The sequence below is a fragment of the Muntiacus reevesi genome, chromosome 13 (assembly GCF_963930625.1).
Source record: "Muntiacus reevesi chromosome 13, mMunRee1.1, whole genome shotgun sequence".
Classification (NCBI taxonomy): domain Eukaryota; kingdom Metazoa; phylum Chordata; class Mammalia; order Artiodactyla; family Cervidae; genus Muntiacus; species Muntiacus reevesi.
The window spans coordinates 20,550,935-20,567,456 of NC_089261.1; the positions used below are offsets into that span (position 1 = coordinate 20,550,935).

General features: G+C 35.9%; 1 protein-coding gene across 2 annotated transcripts in view; it reads left to right on the top strand.

The window, feature by feature from the left end:
* KNTC1 (kinetochore associated 1) overlaps window positions 1-16,522 on the top strand; it is a 70,345-nt gene that overhangs the window by 16,723 nt on the left and 37,100 nt on the right. For both annotated transcript variants that reach the window (XM_065904322.1, XM_065904323.1), the window contains exons 17-31: window positions 3,542-3,667; window positions 3,758-3,847; window positions 4,421-4,474; window positions 5,795-5,856; window positions 8,780-8,891; window positions 10,127-10,270; window positions 10,456-10,512; window positions 10,613-10,714; window positions 12,217-12,333; window positions 12,424-12,567; window positions 12,997-13,095; window positions 13,789-13,892; window positions 14,074-14,173; window positions 14,755-14,889; window positions 15,437-15,556. In XM_065904322.1, coding sequence (XP_065760394.1) covers window positions 3,542-3,667; window positions 3,758-3,847; window positions 4,421-4,474; window positions 5,795-5,856; window positions 8,780-8,891; window positions 10,127-10,270; window positions 10,456-10,512; window positions 10,613-10,714; window positions 12,217-12,333; window positions 12,424-12,567; window positions 12,997-13,095; window positions 13,789-13,892; window positions 14,074-14,173; window positions 14,755-14,889; window positions 15,437-15,556 — 1,566 coding nt within the window. The remainder of the gene's footprint in view (window positions 1-3,541; window positions 3,668-3,757; window positions 3,848-4,420; window positions 4,475-5,794; window positions 5,857-8,779; window positions 8,892-10,126; window positions 10,271-10,455; window positions 10,513-10,612; window positions 10,715-12,216; window positions 12,334-12,423; window positions 12,568-12,996; window positions 13,096-13,788; window positions 13,893-14,073; window positions 14,174-14,754; window positions 14,890-15,436; window positions 15,557-16,522) is intronic.

Genomic DNA, 16,522 nt, shown 5'->3' on the forward strand with positions numbered 1-16,522 from the left:
ACGGAGCCTGTGCTCTGGAACTGGGAAGCCACAACTGCTGAAGCCTTGTGTGCCCTAAGGCCCATACTCCCCAACAAGAGAAACCACTACAGTGAAAGGTCCATGCAGAGAATAGCCCCCACTCACTGCAACTAGAGAAAAGCTCTCACAGCAACAAAGACCCAGCATAGCCCCAAAATTAAATAAATAAAATTATATATTGAAAAAAAACATCGCATGTAAGGGATCTAATAAAATGAGGCTCTCTGATAGGAACCTAGAGAGTGATCTGAGTTGAATCTGGAGGTGGATAACACGGGGGAATGACTCAGACCTCTCAAGGAGAATGTGGAGAGTCAGAAGAGATCTGAGTATGATATATAGGGCACCAGCACACGGGACATAGAGGAAGAAAGGCAATGAACACATTCGGGAAGAAACCCACACAAATGTACAATTGAAGAAGCCAAGGAAGAAGAAACTGAAGTTTAGGGAGGAGAATCCCTGGGAGTCCAGTGGTTAGGGCTTCTTGCTTTCACTGCTGAGGGCCTAGGTTCAGTCCTTGGTGGGAGAATTATGGTCCCATAAGCAATGAGACATGGCCAAAAGACAAAAAGTTGAGTGGGGTGTGATCAGCAGTTGCAAATATTACTGATAAAATCAAGCATAAAAACTGAAAGTTGTTGAATTTGGTAATTAGGAATTCATTGATATCCCCTGAAAAGTCGTGGTAAGTAATGAAGGAGGAAGCCTAGTGGTAGTGAAGAACTAGTATTTCCTTTGCGAATGATGAGTATCCACCTGTTTGTTGTTTAAAAAATGTAGCATTTTGGGGACTTCCCCACTGGTTCAGTGGCTAAGACTCCAGTAATCCCAATGAAGGGGGCCCAGGTTTGATTGTGGTTAGGGAACTAGATCCCCACATACTGCAACTGAGAGCTTGCATGCTGTAGCTAAAGATCCTATGTGCCACAAAGACCTGGCATAATCAAATTTTTAAAAAAAGGAGTGGAAAAATGTAGCATTTTATGTAACAACCTAAATGGGAAAAGAAAAAGAGTAGATGCAGTGCATATGTATAACTGAATCATTTTGTCATACACCTGAAATTATCACATTGTTAACTATACTCCAATATTAAATAAAATGTTTTTAAACATAGCATTTTAAAAAACACAAAAGAATTCCATATATTGTTTAAAAGTGTTTATGAGTAAAGAAGTAAGTAAATTAGTGGGATAACAACCACCAAAATTAAGATAACAGATACTTCTAGTTTAGGGAAGGAGGATGATGTATTTAGAAGAAGAGAGAGATCTTAAACTATATTAATAATTTCTGTGGCCAGCATAGCAAGTAGGGATTGAAAGTGGTCGACGCAGTTTGGGAAAAAGAAACTAGAGACAGAATTAAAAGTTTTAAAGATGGAACCAGGGAACTCAAGACCTCTTGGGTCAAGAGCCCTGTTCCTTGGAGCCACATCGCTTTTATTTAGTGTTTTGGCAAGCAGAATGTATCTTGTGTTACGATGAAGTCAACCTCCTGTGTTCCCGGTCACGTCTCCCATTTTATTGATTACTTTAAACTATCTTCGTTATTTTCTTGTACAAGGGCTGTCACCAAGCTGGAGGTCATAGACCCACATATGCCTTGGGAAAACATCTTAGTGTGTGCACAAGCAGTGTTCTGAACTTGCACTGACCCGGCGCTCCAAGGTCCACACTATGTTTTTCCTTAGCTTAGCAGGGCATGACAACCCCAACTGATCAACCCGATGTACTTTTATTTGGGTTATGCTGTATTGCTATATTTTGCTTTTATTCTTTTCCCATGGCGATGTTCTCATGGCTTAACCAGAGCAACAGGCGGCTGACTATTAACCCCTATAAGTAATGTGCTTTATTTTTTTTTAATTTGAGTGGTAAATATACAAGTATTTGTTATATTGTTATCTTTTTAAACATCTGAGTTTCTAATTTTTAAAAAGGTGAATAGAGCAAAAAATCAAAACCAGTGCAAGGTGTTTTCAGGTACTGGAGACACAGAACTATAGAAACTACTCTTTCATATCATTTTTTTTTTTAATTTTCTCTTAATTAAAAAAAATGGGTTTACATGTGTTCATATGTACATCATGTGTACATATCATTTTTAGTCTTCGGAACCAGAAAGCCCATGTTAAAATTGGTATTTTGTTTATAAGAAAGGAACCTGAAGTACTTCCCTGGCAGTCCAGTGATTAAGACTCCATGCTTTCAAAGCCAGGAGGCTGTAGTTCCATCCCTGTCAGGGAACAGATACCACATGTCACATGGCCAAAAGATAATTAAATAAAATTAAAAGAAAAAAGAAACCTGAAATTTTGACTTTGTCTATATTCAAGTTGTTTCTAGCTGCTAAAGAACCTTTGATGGAAAACTAGACATGAAACATAATTGTGTGGTCATCTTCTAAAAACCAGCTCCATTTATTAAAAAAAAATTAAAGTTAATCAATTTGGCAGCACTGGATCATAGTCACAGCACACAGGGTCTTCAGTCTTTAGTTGTAGTATGTGGGATCTTTGGTTGCAGTGTGCGAAGTCTTAGCTGTGGCATGTGGGATCTAGATCTCTGACCAGGACCAAACCTCGGCACCCTTCATTGTCAGCACTGAGTCTTAGCCACTAGATCACCAGGGAAGTCCCTCTATTAATTTTTGAACAGCATAATTTCAGGCCCTCTCTTGAGTTTCAGGTTTTTTGGAGGGAGTTTTGAAATTTTTATTTTGTTTATTTATTTATTTATTTTTGGGTGTGCTGGGTCTTCATTGCAGCATGCTGGCTTTCTCTAGTTGCAGCACATGGGGGCTTCTTGCAGAACGCAGGCTCTAGAGTGTGCAGGCTCAGTAGTTGTGGCTCATGGGCTTTTCTAGTTGTGCCATGCAGGCTTAGTTGCCTCATGGCATAGGGATCTTAGTTCCCTAACCAGGCATTGAACTTGAGTCCCCTGCAATGGAAGGTGAATTCTTAGCCACCAGAGCACTTGGGAAGTCCGAAGTTTAAGTTTTCTCAACCATAGAATAGGGATCTTAGTATTTACCCATAGAGTTATGATGAGGTTCAAATGCTTACTTAGGTTTTTATGAGAATTAACTGAGATAATTCACATAAAGCTCTTAGTACACTACTGGTCACGTCTAGTGAGGACGCAGTAGAAATGATTTACATAACTTTGCAATCTGGATTACCTTTCAGTTATCTAAGTGTTACCTTCTTTAATGTTTTTTTTTTTTTTTTAATATTTATTTTTATTTATTTATTTGGCTACACCAGGTCTTCGTTTAGACATTCAGGATCTTTAGTTGCAGTTTGTGCGATCTAGTTCCCTGACCAGGGATTGAACCCAGGCCCCCTGCATTAGGAGCACGGAGTCTTACCCACTGGACCACCAGCAAAGTCTCAGTGCTTATTCTTGAACTGCATAAATATTCACTTTTTTCTTTTTTTAGCATACAGCATAAGGTTTCATCAACAAGTGTTATTTTGCTTCAGGTTTCTTGATGTGGCATGTTTATATTACAGCTTGTTTACAAAGTAAAATCAAATGATATATTGGAGAAACTAGCTTTGAGTTCTTCGGACACCAGTGAGCAGACTGAATGGCAAAAACTTGTAAATGAAGCTAAGGAAAATCTACATAAAATCCAGGTAGGTTTTTCCTGTTGTATAGTAGAATATTCAGAATAATGGAATGATCAGCATTGCGTTGCCTTACCATGTCTGGCATTTATGCAATAGGATGATGAGTTTGTGATGAATTACTGCTTGGAGGCTCAGTGGATAACCTATGAAACCACTCAGGAAATGCTAAATTATGCCAAAACCAGGGTAAGTTTTTCTAATTTTTGTCCATGTTAGTTTGTCTTAAGCAAAAGAAATAATTTCCAAAAAGCTGGATTGTTTTTCCATCAGTGATCTTTTTAAAGTGCATTTTTAATTTTTTTTTGCTGTTCCAAATGATGCCATTTTTTTGCTATAGATTGTTTTTCTCACTGATCTTTGAATGGATACTGTTGCTAGTTATATTCCTTAACTTCAAGGTGTAACAGATGGGCAAAATGTGAGCTGTTTTCGTAAAATGCATTGTTTTTAAGATACATAATTTTTTTATTCATCTCAGAGTTCAATGCAATTTACTTTTTAAAAATGATTTTTTTTTTTTTTCTTTTTTTTTTTATTTTTCAGTGGGTTTTGTCATACATTAATGTGAATCAGCCATAGAGTTACACGAATTCCCCATCCCGGTCTCCCATCCCACCTCCCTCTCCACCCGATTCCTCTGGATCTTCCCAGCCCAACAGGCCCGAGCACTTGACTCATAAAAATGATTTTTTGCTTTAATTCACAGAATGGAGAACCTGATATAGCCAATATTCTAACCATGTTTCTTATTCATCTTAGCTTTTGAAGAAAGAAGATAAAACTGTTCTTGTCTATTCTGATGGCTTAAAAGAGGTAATTACATTAGATTTATAGGTTAATTTGGGGATGAATGTACTAATAGAATATGCTTTTGAATTCAAGATAGGTCTGTACTTTTTCAAGAGCAAGTTACTTTAATACATTTTTCCTTATTGCAAAATGGGAGTGATAATAGTCCTTAAGGGTTATTTTGAAATCAAATGAAATATTTCCTCTAAGTATTTTTGCATAGCGATTGCTACCTCAAATAATTATAAATTATGATGATAGTTATGATAGTGTCAAAAAATATATATGTGTGTACTTGTACATACAGATCTTCCTAGACTTATGATGGTGTTATGTCCTGACCAACCCATTATTAAGCTGAAAATACCATAAGTCAAAAATACATTTAAGGGATTTTCTTGGCAGTCCAGTGATTAAGACTCCATGTTCCCAATGCAGGGGACACAGCTTCCATCCCTGGTGGGGAACTAAGATCCTGCAGGCTGAATGCAGGTAAAAAAAAGTACATATAATGCACCCAACCAACTGAACATCATAGTTTGGCCTCGCTTATGTTAAATGTGCCCAGAGACTTACATTAGCGAGAGTTGGACAAAATCATGTGACTCAAGGCCTACTTTATAATAAAGTGTCAAATAGCTCATATAATTTATTGAATACTATACTGAAAGTGAAAACACAAAATGGTTGAAAGGGTATCAGTTGTTTGGGATTATGTGGCTGAAGGGGAGCTACAGCTTCTTAATTCTTGCCAGCATCACAAGAAAGTATTGTCTTGTATATTATCATTAACGCAGGAAGAGATCAAAACTTGAAGTGCAATTTCTATTGAATGCGTATTGATTTTCCACCATCATAACGTCAGAAAATCTTAAGTTGAACCATTGTATGCCAGGGACCATCTATAATTTTTAACTCTTATCTCAAAGTAAATGTTTAGTATAATCCAGCTAGGTTTTACCAGAAGGTCATATTTATAAATCAGTGGGAAAACTAATTGATTTTGAAAGACATTTTTCCTGCTAAGCTTTAGGCACTTCCTACATCATCCATTGGGATTGAAACATTTGGAAGGCAGATGTAAAGGCACAGTTTATATACAAATACCTTCCTCTTCTTTGCTGTTTTATTGCAATGCAATGACTGTGATTGGAAATGTTTCCATCAGTCCAAGTTTTATGTTTTGTGCTGAATAAAGGCAGCCATATTTATGGGTATTGACCTGTAATACAGGATAAAAGGAGAATATGTACAGATTTCTAAAACAGAGTGCCTAATTTTGGGTGTTTTTTATTTTGTTGTTACTGCACACAATATTCAGACTGTCGGGTTGTTTCTTTTTAGGTACTAAGGGCTCATGCAAAATTGACTACTTTTTATGGAGCATTTGGACCAGAAAAATTCAGGTGTGTACATTCCCCATTTTTAATTTAAGTTTGGACTGTCATAAAAAATACAGCATTGCTTTGAATGAATTTATATTTCTAGGGAGTGAATGATGGAAAACATTATCTTTCCTGCTAAACTTTAGGCACTTCCTACATCATCCAGGTAAGGCAGACCACCTTACCTGCTTCCTGAGAAATCTGTATGCAGGTCAAGAAGCAACAGTTGGAACCAGTCATGGAACAACAGACTGGTTTCAAATTGGGAAAGGAGTCCTCAAGGCTGTATACTGTTACCCTGCTTATTTAATTTATATGCAGAGTACATCATACGAAATGCTGGGCTGGACGAAGCACAAGCTGGAATCAAGATTGCCGGATGAAGCACAAGCTGGAATCGAGATTGCTGGGAGAAATATCAATAACCTCAGATATGCAAATGACACCATCCTTATGGTAGAAAGCAAGAACTAAAGAGCCTCTTGATGAAAGTGAAAGAGGAGAGTGAAAAAATTGGCCTAAAACTCAACATTCAGAAAACTAAGATCACGGCATCTGGTCCCATCACTTCATGGCAAATAGATGGGGAACAATGGTAACAGAGACTATTTTGGGGGGGCTCCCAAATCACTGCAGATTGTGACTGCAGCCATGAAATTAAAAGATGCTTGCTCCTTCGACCAACCTAGACAGCATATTAAAAAGAAGAGACATTACTTTTCTGACAAAGGTCTGTCCAATCAAAACTAAGGTTTTTCCAGTAGTCATGTATGGATGTTAGAGTTGGACTATAAAGAAAGCTGAGCGCCGAAGAATTGATGCTGTTGAACTGTGGTGTTGGAGAAGACTCTTGAGAGTCCCTTGGCCTGCAGGGAGATCAAACCAGAAAATCCTAAAGGAAATCAGTCCTGAGTGTTCACTGGAAGGACTGATGCTGAAGCTGAAACTCCAGTACTTTGGCCACTTGATGTGAAGAACTGATTCACTGGAAAAGACCCTGATGCTGGGAAAGACTGAAGGCAGGAGAAGGGGATGACTGAGGATGAGACAGTTGGATGGCATCACTGACTTGATGGACATGAGTTTGAGCAAGCTTCACGAGTTGGTGATGGACAGGGATGCCTGGCATGCTGCAGTCCATGGGGTCGCAAAGAGTCGGACATGACTGAGTGACTGAACTCATTGAACTGACATCATCCATTGGTATTGAAATGTTTGGAAGGCAGATTTTTTTTGGAAGGAAGATTTAAAGGCACATACCTTTGGCCTTAGCAATTCACTTCTGGAAATTAATTCTATTAGATATACTAACATGTGCACCAAGAATATAATTTATAAATATGCAGTATAGCTACTTCAAAGATAATTTTATTTACCGTGATAAACAACAAAGGAAGCTTTATTTTTTTCCTTGTGACTCTTCAGTTATCCCAATACTATCATTAAGCATTCCACCTTTACAGTGCTGATTTAAAACGTTACCTTAATTATATGTTAAAATTCTCATGTGTATTTAATTTTCTGGAATATAATTGTGTTTACTTGATCTCATCTCTGTTCATTCACCAGTATCCAATAATTTTAATTAATGTAGCTTTAAAGTGTCTCATTAAGTGATAGACTAGTCCCACTATGCTTATTTTCCAGAATTTGGGGGATTACTCTTTTCTGTATGAAAGAGAATCAGCTTATTCAGTTTTTTTAAAGTCTTATTTTTATTGGATTTATTATTATTTTTTAAAAATGGTACTGTGCTGAACCTAAGATCAATTTGGGGAGAATCAGTATCTTTATAATATCAAATCTTCATATTTAATGACAGTATGTGTCTTCTTTGGAGGAGGAAATGGCAACCCATTCCAGTGTTCTTGCCTGGGAAATCCCATGGACAGAGGAGCCTGGTGGGCTACAGTCCCTGAGCTCACAGAGTCAGGCACAACTTAGCAAATGAGCCCACACGCGGGTGTCTTCCTACTCATTCTTTTCTTATATTCCTAAGTGATAGCTACTCAGTTGTCTTCATACAGATTGTGTATACTTTATGTTAATTTTGTTCTTTTTTCCTACTATTATAAATGGAACTTTATCATATTTTCAAAAGAATATAGAAGCTAATGATTTTTTTAAATTACTTTTAAATCAGTTACTTTATTGAACTCCCTTTTTTTTGCTTATAGTAATATTTCAGTTAATCTTGCTTTTTCCAAGTATATTATTATATATGCAAATAATGATAATTTTGCTTCATTTTTTTCCTCATTTCTTGCCCAGTTTCATTGACTGATACTTGTAGAACATTGTTAAAAAGTGGTTGTAAACAGACATCCTTGTGTTATTCTTGATGTTAGTGAAAATGCTTATTTTGTCTTATTTAATCATGACACAGGCTTGTAGAGTTTTGTCTTTTTGTCATTTTAAGGAAGTGTTCATCTTGTATTTCTGAGCTTTAGTTAGGACTGGGTAGTCACTACAGCATTATTGATTATAGCAAAAGACTGGAAATAACCCTAAAGTTCACCTGTGGGAGTCCTAGTTAGATTATAGTAAATCCATGCCATGGAATCATATGTAGTCCTTAAAAAGAATAATAACTATTATGTGCTCATTTGGTATAAGTACCAAGATAATATAAAGTGAATTTTTTCAAGTATAAACAGTGTGTATTAAAAATTCCTTGAAATCATTCATTTAAAATTAAAAATGGTTGCTTGAATATGTAGTGATTATTTCAGAAAGGCCCTACAAGAAGAGCTATGCCTTCTGGAGGAGGGGAATACAGGAGTTTTATAGGTCTGGATATGGAGGAGACTAACTGTACAATCTTTGGTATTTTTTTTTAACTCTTTGAGGAAAAAACTAGTTAAAATGCATAATGATATTCACTTGTATAACCTTAATATATATTTCTAAACTATTAGCTTCCTTCCTCTCTCTGACTTTGCAGTGGTAGTTCTTGGATTGAATTTCTGAATAATGAAGATGACCTTAAGGATATTTTTTTACAGCTAAGAGAAGGAAACCTTTTTTGTGCACAGTACCTCTGGCTGAGACATCGGGTAATTTCTTTTGCATTTTTTTCTGAATGGTTTTATAGTTCCCTAGAGATGTGATTCAAAGAAGGCAATGGCAACCCACTCCAGTACTCTTGCCTGGACAATCCCATGGACAGAGGAGCCTGGTAGGCTGCAATCCATTGGGTCGCTAAGAGTCGGACACGACTGAGTGACTTCACTTTCATTTTTCACTTTCATGCATTGAAGAAGGAAATGGCAGCCCACTCCAGCGTTCTTGCCTGGAGAATCCCAGGGACGGGGGAGCCTGGTGGGCTGCCATCTACGGGGGGCTGCACAGAGTCGGACACAACTGAAGTGACTTAGCAGCAGCAGCAGCATAGATGTGATTTAATCAGTGTTAGAAACAAATGAGGTGGCACGAATGACTGGGCAATGGGGCATTTTCAGACTGCTTGATAAAATAGAGAAAACTGTCCTCTGATGATATTAATATTAACTCAAAGGAAATATTATGACGATAAAATAGGAACTTATGTTGTCTCATCATTCAGAACCTGAAGAAGTGAAGTGAAGTGAAGTTGCTCAGTCGTGTCCGACTCTGTGACCCCATGGACTGTAGCCCACCAGGCTCTTCTGTCCATGGGATTCTCCAGGCAAGAATACTGGAGTGGGTTGCCATTTCCTTCTCCAGGGGATCTTCCCGACCCAGGGATCGAACCCAGGTCTCCTGCATTGCAGGCAGACGCTTTAACTTCTGAGCCACCAGGGAAGCCCAATTCAGAGCCTAGTTAGCTCCTAAACTTAGCTCAAGAGGTAACATTCTATTAAACAGTTTATTGACACAGTTTATTCACACCTTCTGTGTTAATGGTGGAGAGGGTAGTCCTATTGCAGCTCAGATGGTGGTAAAGTGTTGCCTCTTATGAGTTGCTGCTCTGAATCACCTGAATAGTGATATAGGATATTAGGTCCGAAGAGCAGGATCTGGGTGTGACGCTGTTAAAGACACACGCTTGTTAGGGTTTATACTTTCACCTTCAGTTAAGTTTTCGTTAGAATGGCATCTCTGCCAGATCCTCTGCCTTGATTTATTAACTCGTACTTGCTGCCATGAGGTTTCATGGAATTTAGCTACCAACTCAAATCATTTGCTTTAAGGGTCATTATTAAATCAGTAGAATATTTCTTCAAATGACTTCCTAGTGTCTTTCCCTCTTGGGAGGCTCTCAGTTTAAATTTATCAGATAAATCTTTGTTTCTCACTCTGTATGATTTAGGCAAACTTTGAAAGCAGATTTGATGTGAAAATGCTTGAGAACTTGCTCAACTCAATTTCTACACCAGTCTGTCTGCAAAAACTTTGTCCATGGCTTAAAAATGATGTGGTCCCATTTGTGAGAAAGACTGTACCTAAAGGACAGGTAAGTTGCTGTCAGTGTTTCCACTCTGGATGATTCAGTTTTATTTTTTACTTTATATTGTTAAAGATTAAGTCATGCAAACACCAGGTAGTTCATTTCAGTATCTCTTTTGAAAGATTATCATGGAGGTTTTGAATGATCTCAGTGATTATCTATTTGTAGTTTATATGATGTATCTATTTCAGAAAATTCTTGCAAAATGGTTGGAGCAAGCAGCCAGGAACCTTGAATTAACTGATAAGGTACTACCAGTTTAATTAGGACTAAACAGACATTTCAAATACTCCCCATTTTATTTTAAAAATAACATTACTTTTAATGGTCTCTAATATTTTTTTAAAGGCAAACTGGCCAGAAAATGGGCTTCAACTGGCAGAGGTATTTTTTACAGCAGAAAAACCAGATGAGTTGGGATTGACATCCTCTTGGAGTTGGAGTTCCTTGGTATGATATGAAAAAGAAATTTTTAGTAATAAAACATTTGATTCTTTACCGTCTGAGCCACCAGGGAAGCTCAATTTAAAAATATTTAATTTATATTAAAGAGTTTGTCTCTGTATTTAGACATATCTGCCTCTTAAGTTTTCTTTCTGTGTGTTCTTTTGTTGTGTACTTTGACAATCCACTAAAAGGAAAATTAGCTTTATTTCTTCATGATGTTTCTGTCACAACTTCAACCTGTCCTAATGCACTGTTTTCCTTTATTGAACCAAAGGGAAACAATATATAAACATACTCCTAAGTAGTCTAATTGGGATTTTATGCATTAGGAGCATTTGATAGCCCTTTAAAAGGGCAAAACTTAATAATTCATTAGGATTAGTTTTTAAAGGCCCTATCAATCAGGTTTGTTTTTATTTAAACTGGTAAACTGCTTCTAGTTTTGAATGCCTTTCTTAGACATTCCAATAGTCATAATGGCTTAAAAATCAAATAATTTTTTAAAAGATCAAATTGAAAAAAGTCTTGAACTTCTGACTGACCAAAAAAATAGTGATGCTAAAAAGAGAACTAAGAGCAGGAATATTGTCACATGTAGTGTTAGTTTGAGGATAATGAACTAAATTTATTATTTGGCTTCTAAATTTCTTAAGTTTATTTATTTTCTCCTTTACATTTCTAAAAACTAGAAAGCATTGATTATATTTTTAAAAAAATACATTCTTATATTTTAAAAAATGTTTGTTGGGGTACCATAATTTAGTTTATAAGCTAGCATTGAGACATCTCAATATATAAAGTACTTAAGGACTAGAAGGTATGACTTTTTGGAACATATGTGCATTATGAAATTATGCACATATTAAAGGAATATTGACACTTATTCCTTAAGTTTCTGGAGCCCCCAAATAGATAATATCAATAAATTTCCTCCTACTTTCTGATATAACAGTTTCTTGTTATTATTTACATTTAGTGATTATATACTTTTAAGAATAAAATAAAAATTTTTCCTACAGGTTGCAAGCAGTATATTGATATCATATAATCTTTATATGTTATAATGTATAAAGTATATTGATTATTATATATGTTTTTCCACAAGAGAGCTTTTCCTCTTCCTCTTTTCCCTAATTGCCTTTTATCAATTGAAAATTCTGTTTCTTGTATATAGCTTTAGGAAATGTCATAGCTTTATATCTGATTTTAATCTATAGCTTTATATCTATATGGTTGGAACATTGAGGACCATCTAAATGATGATTGTGTACCTAAGTATATTTGGGGTTCTGAAAAAATTTACACTGTATTAATAGTTTTTTCTGTTTTTTAGGAAAGAAAAATTTCAGATTTCTATTAGATTCTGGTCTGTTAATTTGTACTAGTTAATTTTAGTTAAACTTATACAAAATTTAAAGGCATGAGTTACAGGTTTCCTCTTATTTGTATTTCCCTCATGCTTTTGTTTCATATCCGTAACAACTTCAACACTTTTGTTTTATAAGGATAATCAAAACATGGAGGAAGTATGTCAGTTAAGGACTTTGGTAAATAACCTTCGAGAGTTAATCACACTGCATAGGAAATACAACTGCAAATTGGCCCTCTCTGATTTTGAGAAGGTAGGTAAAATTCTAGGTTTACCAGAATTATTTTACCACAGTCAGCATGGCTAGAGTTTGCATTTATGCCATCTTTATTTTGATATCCAGGAGGATACAACCACCATTGTGTTCCGAATGTTCGATAAAGTGCTGGCCCCCGAGCTTATTCCTTCCATCTTCCAGAAATTTATAAGAGTTTACATGCATGAACATGACTTACAGGAGGAGGAACTTCTCCTTTTGTACATAGAGGTAGCTTCTTTTTTTCCTGGATCTGTGCAGTGTGTTGCTGTATTGAATGTTTAACTCTGAGGAATGTGGATACCTACCATTAGGATCTGTGCAGCATATTGTGTTGTTAAGAATGTGAGTTAACTCTGCTGCTAATTGAGTGGTAACCTTGACACAATGGGATAATATTAGGACTTTCTCCAAATGGTTGTTGTGAAATAATAGAAGTATGAACAAAGTTTTCTGTGCCATGTAGAACCGAAGACCAAGGTTTTGGGAATTTTGCACTGTTGATCATTGTTCATCATTCATGGCTAAGTAGAAGTTTTTGGTTTTTTACATACCCATAAAAGCTATTTATCTGTATTTATTTGTGTGTGGGGGGTTGGTTTCTGTTTCTTTGTTTTCTAGTGAGTTTTAAATTTAAACAAAATGTTTGTCTCATTTTAGGATTTACTGAAGAGATGTAGTTCAAAGGTCACCTCACTCTTTGATACAGCCTGGGAAGCAAAAGCCATGGCAGTAATAGGATGTTTATCTGACACAGATGTAAGTAATAGTGACCATATAGGTTTTTCTTTTGAGTATTGCATCCTTTCTTAAAAGTTTTTTTCCTGGTCACAAAAGCAGCAGATATTTTTTGCTGTTCACCTTAAACTGCCACAGCATTGTTAATTGGCTACATTCCCTAGTACAAAATAAAAAGTTTAAAGTTTGAAAGAAATAAATATTAAAAAGCAAAACCAAGAAAAAGCAATGCATATTTGTTAGGAAGAATTTGTATAATATGAAAAAAAGAATAAGAAGAAAATAAAATCACAATCACCCATGATTCTTTTTTCTCATGAAAAATCTTCTCATTCCCACCTGCAGAAATAGCACATGGACATTTGAATGCATGTATTTCCAGCGTTTCTATGGTCTTACAAACATACAGTTTTTAATATATTTATCATATATACCTTTATTTTGACTTCACACTGTTTTTAGTCATTATTGTAAAATGTGAATAAAATCATAAAAACATTTTTAAACACAGAGACTATAGAAAATAATAGAGCTATATGACTTAATGTGTGTGAATATTGGAAGAAATACATGGTTTTGCTGTCAGAAGATGAAATATTCTCGTTTCCATACAGTAGATGGCAAGGCTCCTGCTATAGCTTGGGCAGCGTCATTAATTTGCATGAGACGTAAGTCCAAGGGCTATTCACTGTTGGTGTGTGTGTGTCTTTGTAGCTCATATTTGATGCTGTGCTGAAGATAATGTATGCCGCAGTGGTCCCCTGGAGTGCAGCTGTGGAGCAGCTGGTGAAACAACACCTAGAGATGGACCATCCCAAGTAAGATTACAGTCTCCTGATCCAGTTTTTTGGTGTTGGATAAACTATGTTTTGAGTTGAAATTAACATGTTTTTCTATCCTTTACTGTGTCTCTTAGTATTTCGTAACAAAGACAGTCTGTGTTAAGATGGACATTTACTTTTATATAATTTATATAAATTTATATAAATTTACTTTTAGGGTCAAGCTATTACAGGAAAGTTACAAACTAATGGAGATGAAAAAACTTTTACGAGGCTATGGAATAAGGGAGGTGAATCTCTTAAACAAGGAAATAATGGTAAGTCCAATAATTGAAGAATCTTTTAACACCTTTGTTCCACTTCTAGAACACCATGGGAAATGTGACTGAGTTTGACATTCTTAAAGATTCATATACCTAGGTTCTTCACTACTTTACTTTTGTTAGATAGGATGTTAACAGAGTGTTTGATTGGTTATTAAAACAGTAAAGACAACAGATAATAAATTAAGGAACTAAAGAAGCAGATTACATCATAATGTTGTGTACCTTGTGAAGTGAAGTCGCTCAGTCGTGTCCGACTCTTTGCTACCCATGGACTGTAGCCTACCAGGCTCTTCCCTCCATGGGATTCTCCAGGCAAGAGTACTGGAGTGGGTTGCCATTTCCTTCTCCAGTGTGTACCTTAAATATATATAATTTTTGCTTAGCAATTAAACCTCAATAAAGCTAAGGGGAACAAAAAAGGTGAAAGGATTGTCATTAAATTAAAAATATAAATTGTGTTTTAATTCTTCGTACAGTTTAGTTTTTGCTACATTGTTTTAATTGCATAAACATGATTTCTGGGTTCTCTGTGAGATTTCATAACAAAGAAATATGAATTGTCTCTATTTCAGAGGGTGGTCAGATACATTCTCAAACAAGATGTCCCATCTTCTTTAGAAGATGCTTTGAAGGTGGCTGAAGCATATATGTTGCCTAAAGATGCAATCTACAGTCTAAGAATTATTGACTTGATTGATAGAGAACAGGTGCAAGTTTTATATCATTCTTACTTTTTTCCCTATATGGTTTCTTTGTTTTGAGTTTTTAAAGGTTTAGCTATCAAATTATACAAATAGACAAGCATAAAATAAAGTTACACTAACATTAGGCATTAGATTGGCCTCTGTCTATAGTTGTTTTTTTTTTTTTCTTTAAAGTATTTTGTGAGTACCTAAAGAGCTTTCATAGTCTTTGGTAGTTAACAAAATTTAGCTCATGTTTTTATATATGCTATAGGACACTTTGTTCCCAGAATAGGACGTAGGTTTTAATTTTGTATTTTTAAGTGTCTTTATATAATTCTAAAACTATTAGGTATACCCAAGAATTACCAAGTACAGAGGGTAGTATTTTAATTTAATCTTTTTGTTTCTGTCATCTGAAACAGAATTTTCAGATTTTTAAACCATGGAATCATAATCTGTTTTTCAAAATGATGTTATTTCATCTTTAAATAATAAAGTCAAGAGGTAAATCCAAATCATTCCTTGCCAGTACCAGCTGCTTTTTCTTCCTTTCAAACTCTGATTGTAGGGTGAAGACTGTGTCTTTCTGTTGAAGTCTCTGCCTCCTGCTGAAGCTAAGAAAACTGCAGAAAGAGTAATCATATGGGCACGACTGGCTTTACAGGAAGAACCAGATACCTCTAATGAGGTAAGATTTCTACTACATAAAATGAAGATGAATCTAGTTTTTATGACTATTTATCAATAGGATAGAAAAGACAGACTCACAGTAAGCGTGTTTGTCCTTCTCACTGCTACAGTGGCATAATATGAAAATTCCCATTTACTATGTCGAAAACTTATCATAGAGAAATAAAAAACAAATATGGCTGCCTCGGAGCAGTGCCTCTGCCCCCACTCTGAGTAATCTAGGATCTGCAGATCAGAAGGAATAATTGAGGCACCTGTTGGACAGAGTTTTCCCTAACACCTTCAAGTGTAAACAGTGTTTTACATTGCATGGGGCATAGTCATTACTCTCAAGTAGTGTCAGCCACAGAAATAATGTATATCTAATCTGAGAACAGAACCTTGAAATTTAGAAGCCGTTACCAGAAAGCCAATTTGAGATAGACAGATAACAGACTGAAAACCTAATTTACCCAGGGGAGTTGAGTTTTTTAAACCTTTGGAGATACTTACTTCCCAGTCTCTCTCAGTGGTTCACTTAAGTTTTTTTCTTTTTTTTCTCCCATTGCAGCCATTTTTCTTTAGAGGTGGGGGCTGCTCCTGGTCTTAGTTGCGGTATGTGGGATTTAGTTTCCTGACCAGGGATCGAACCCAAGCCCCCTGCATTGGGAGCATAGAGTCTTAGCCTCTCCACCACCAGAGAGTCTCCACTTCAGTCATTTTTTACCTTTAGAGAAATGAATTTTTTAAACACCTAAAATTTATTATCCTCTTTTTGTTCATGAAGTATTAAAGTACTTTAAATGGATTATCCATTTCTTCCTCACAGTAAAGCAGTGAACATAGTTGTGAAGAAGGCCCTGTTGTTAGCTCCTTACTGATTGAGTTTAGAAATTAAAATTTTAAAATTAGAGGCTTTTCCAAGGGTATTTGAAAAGTGGCAGTGCCTCATTTCAAACTCTGATAATCGTCTGTGTTCTCAATC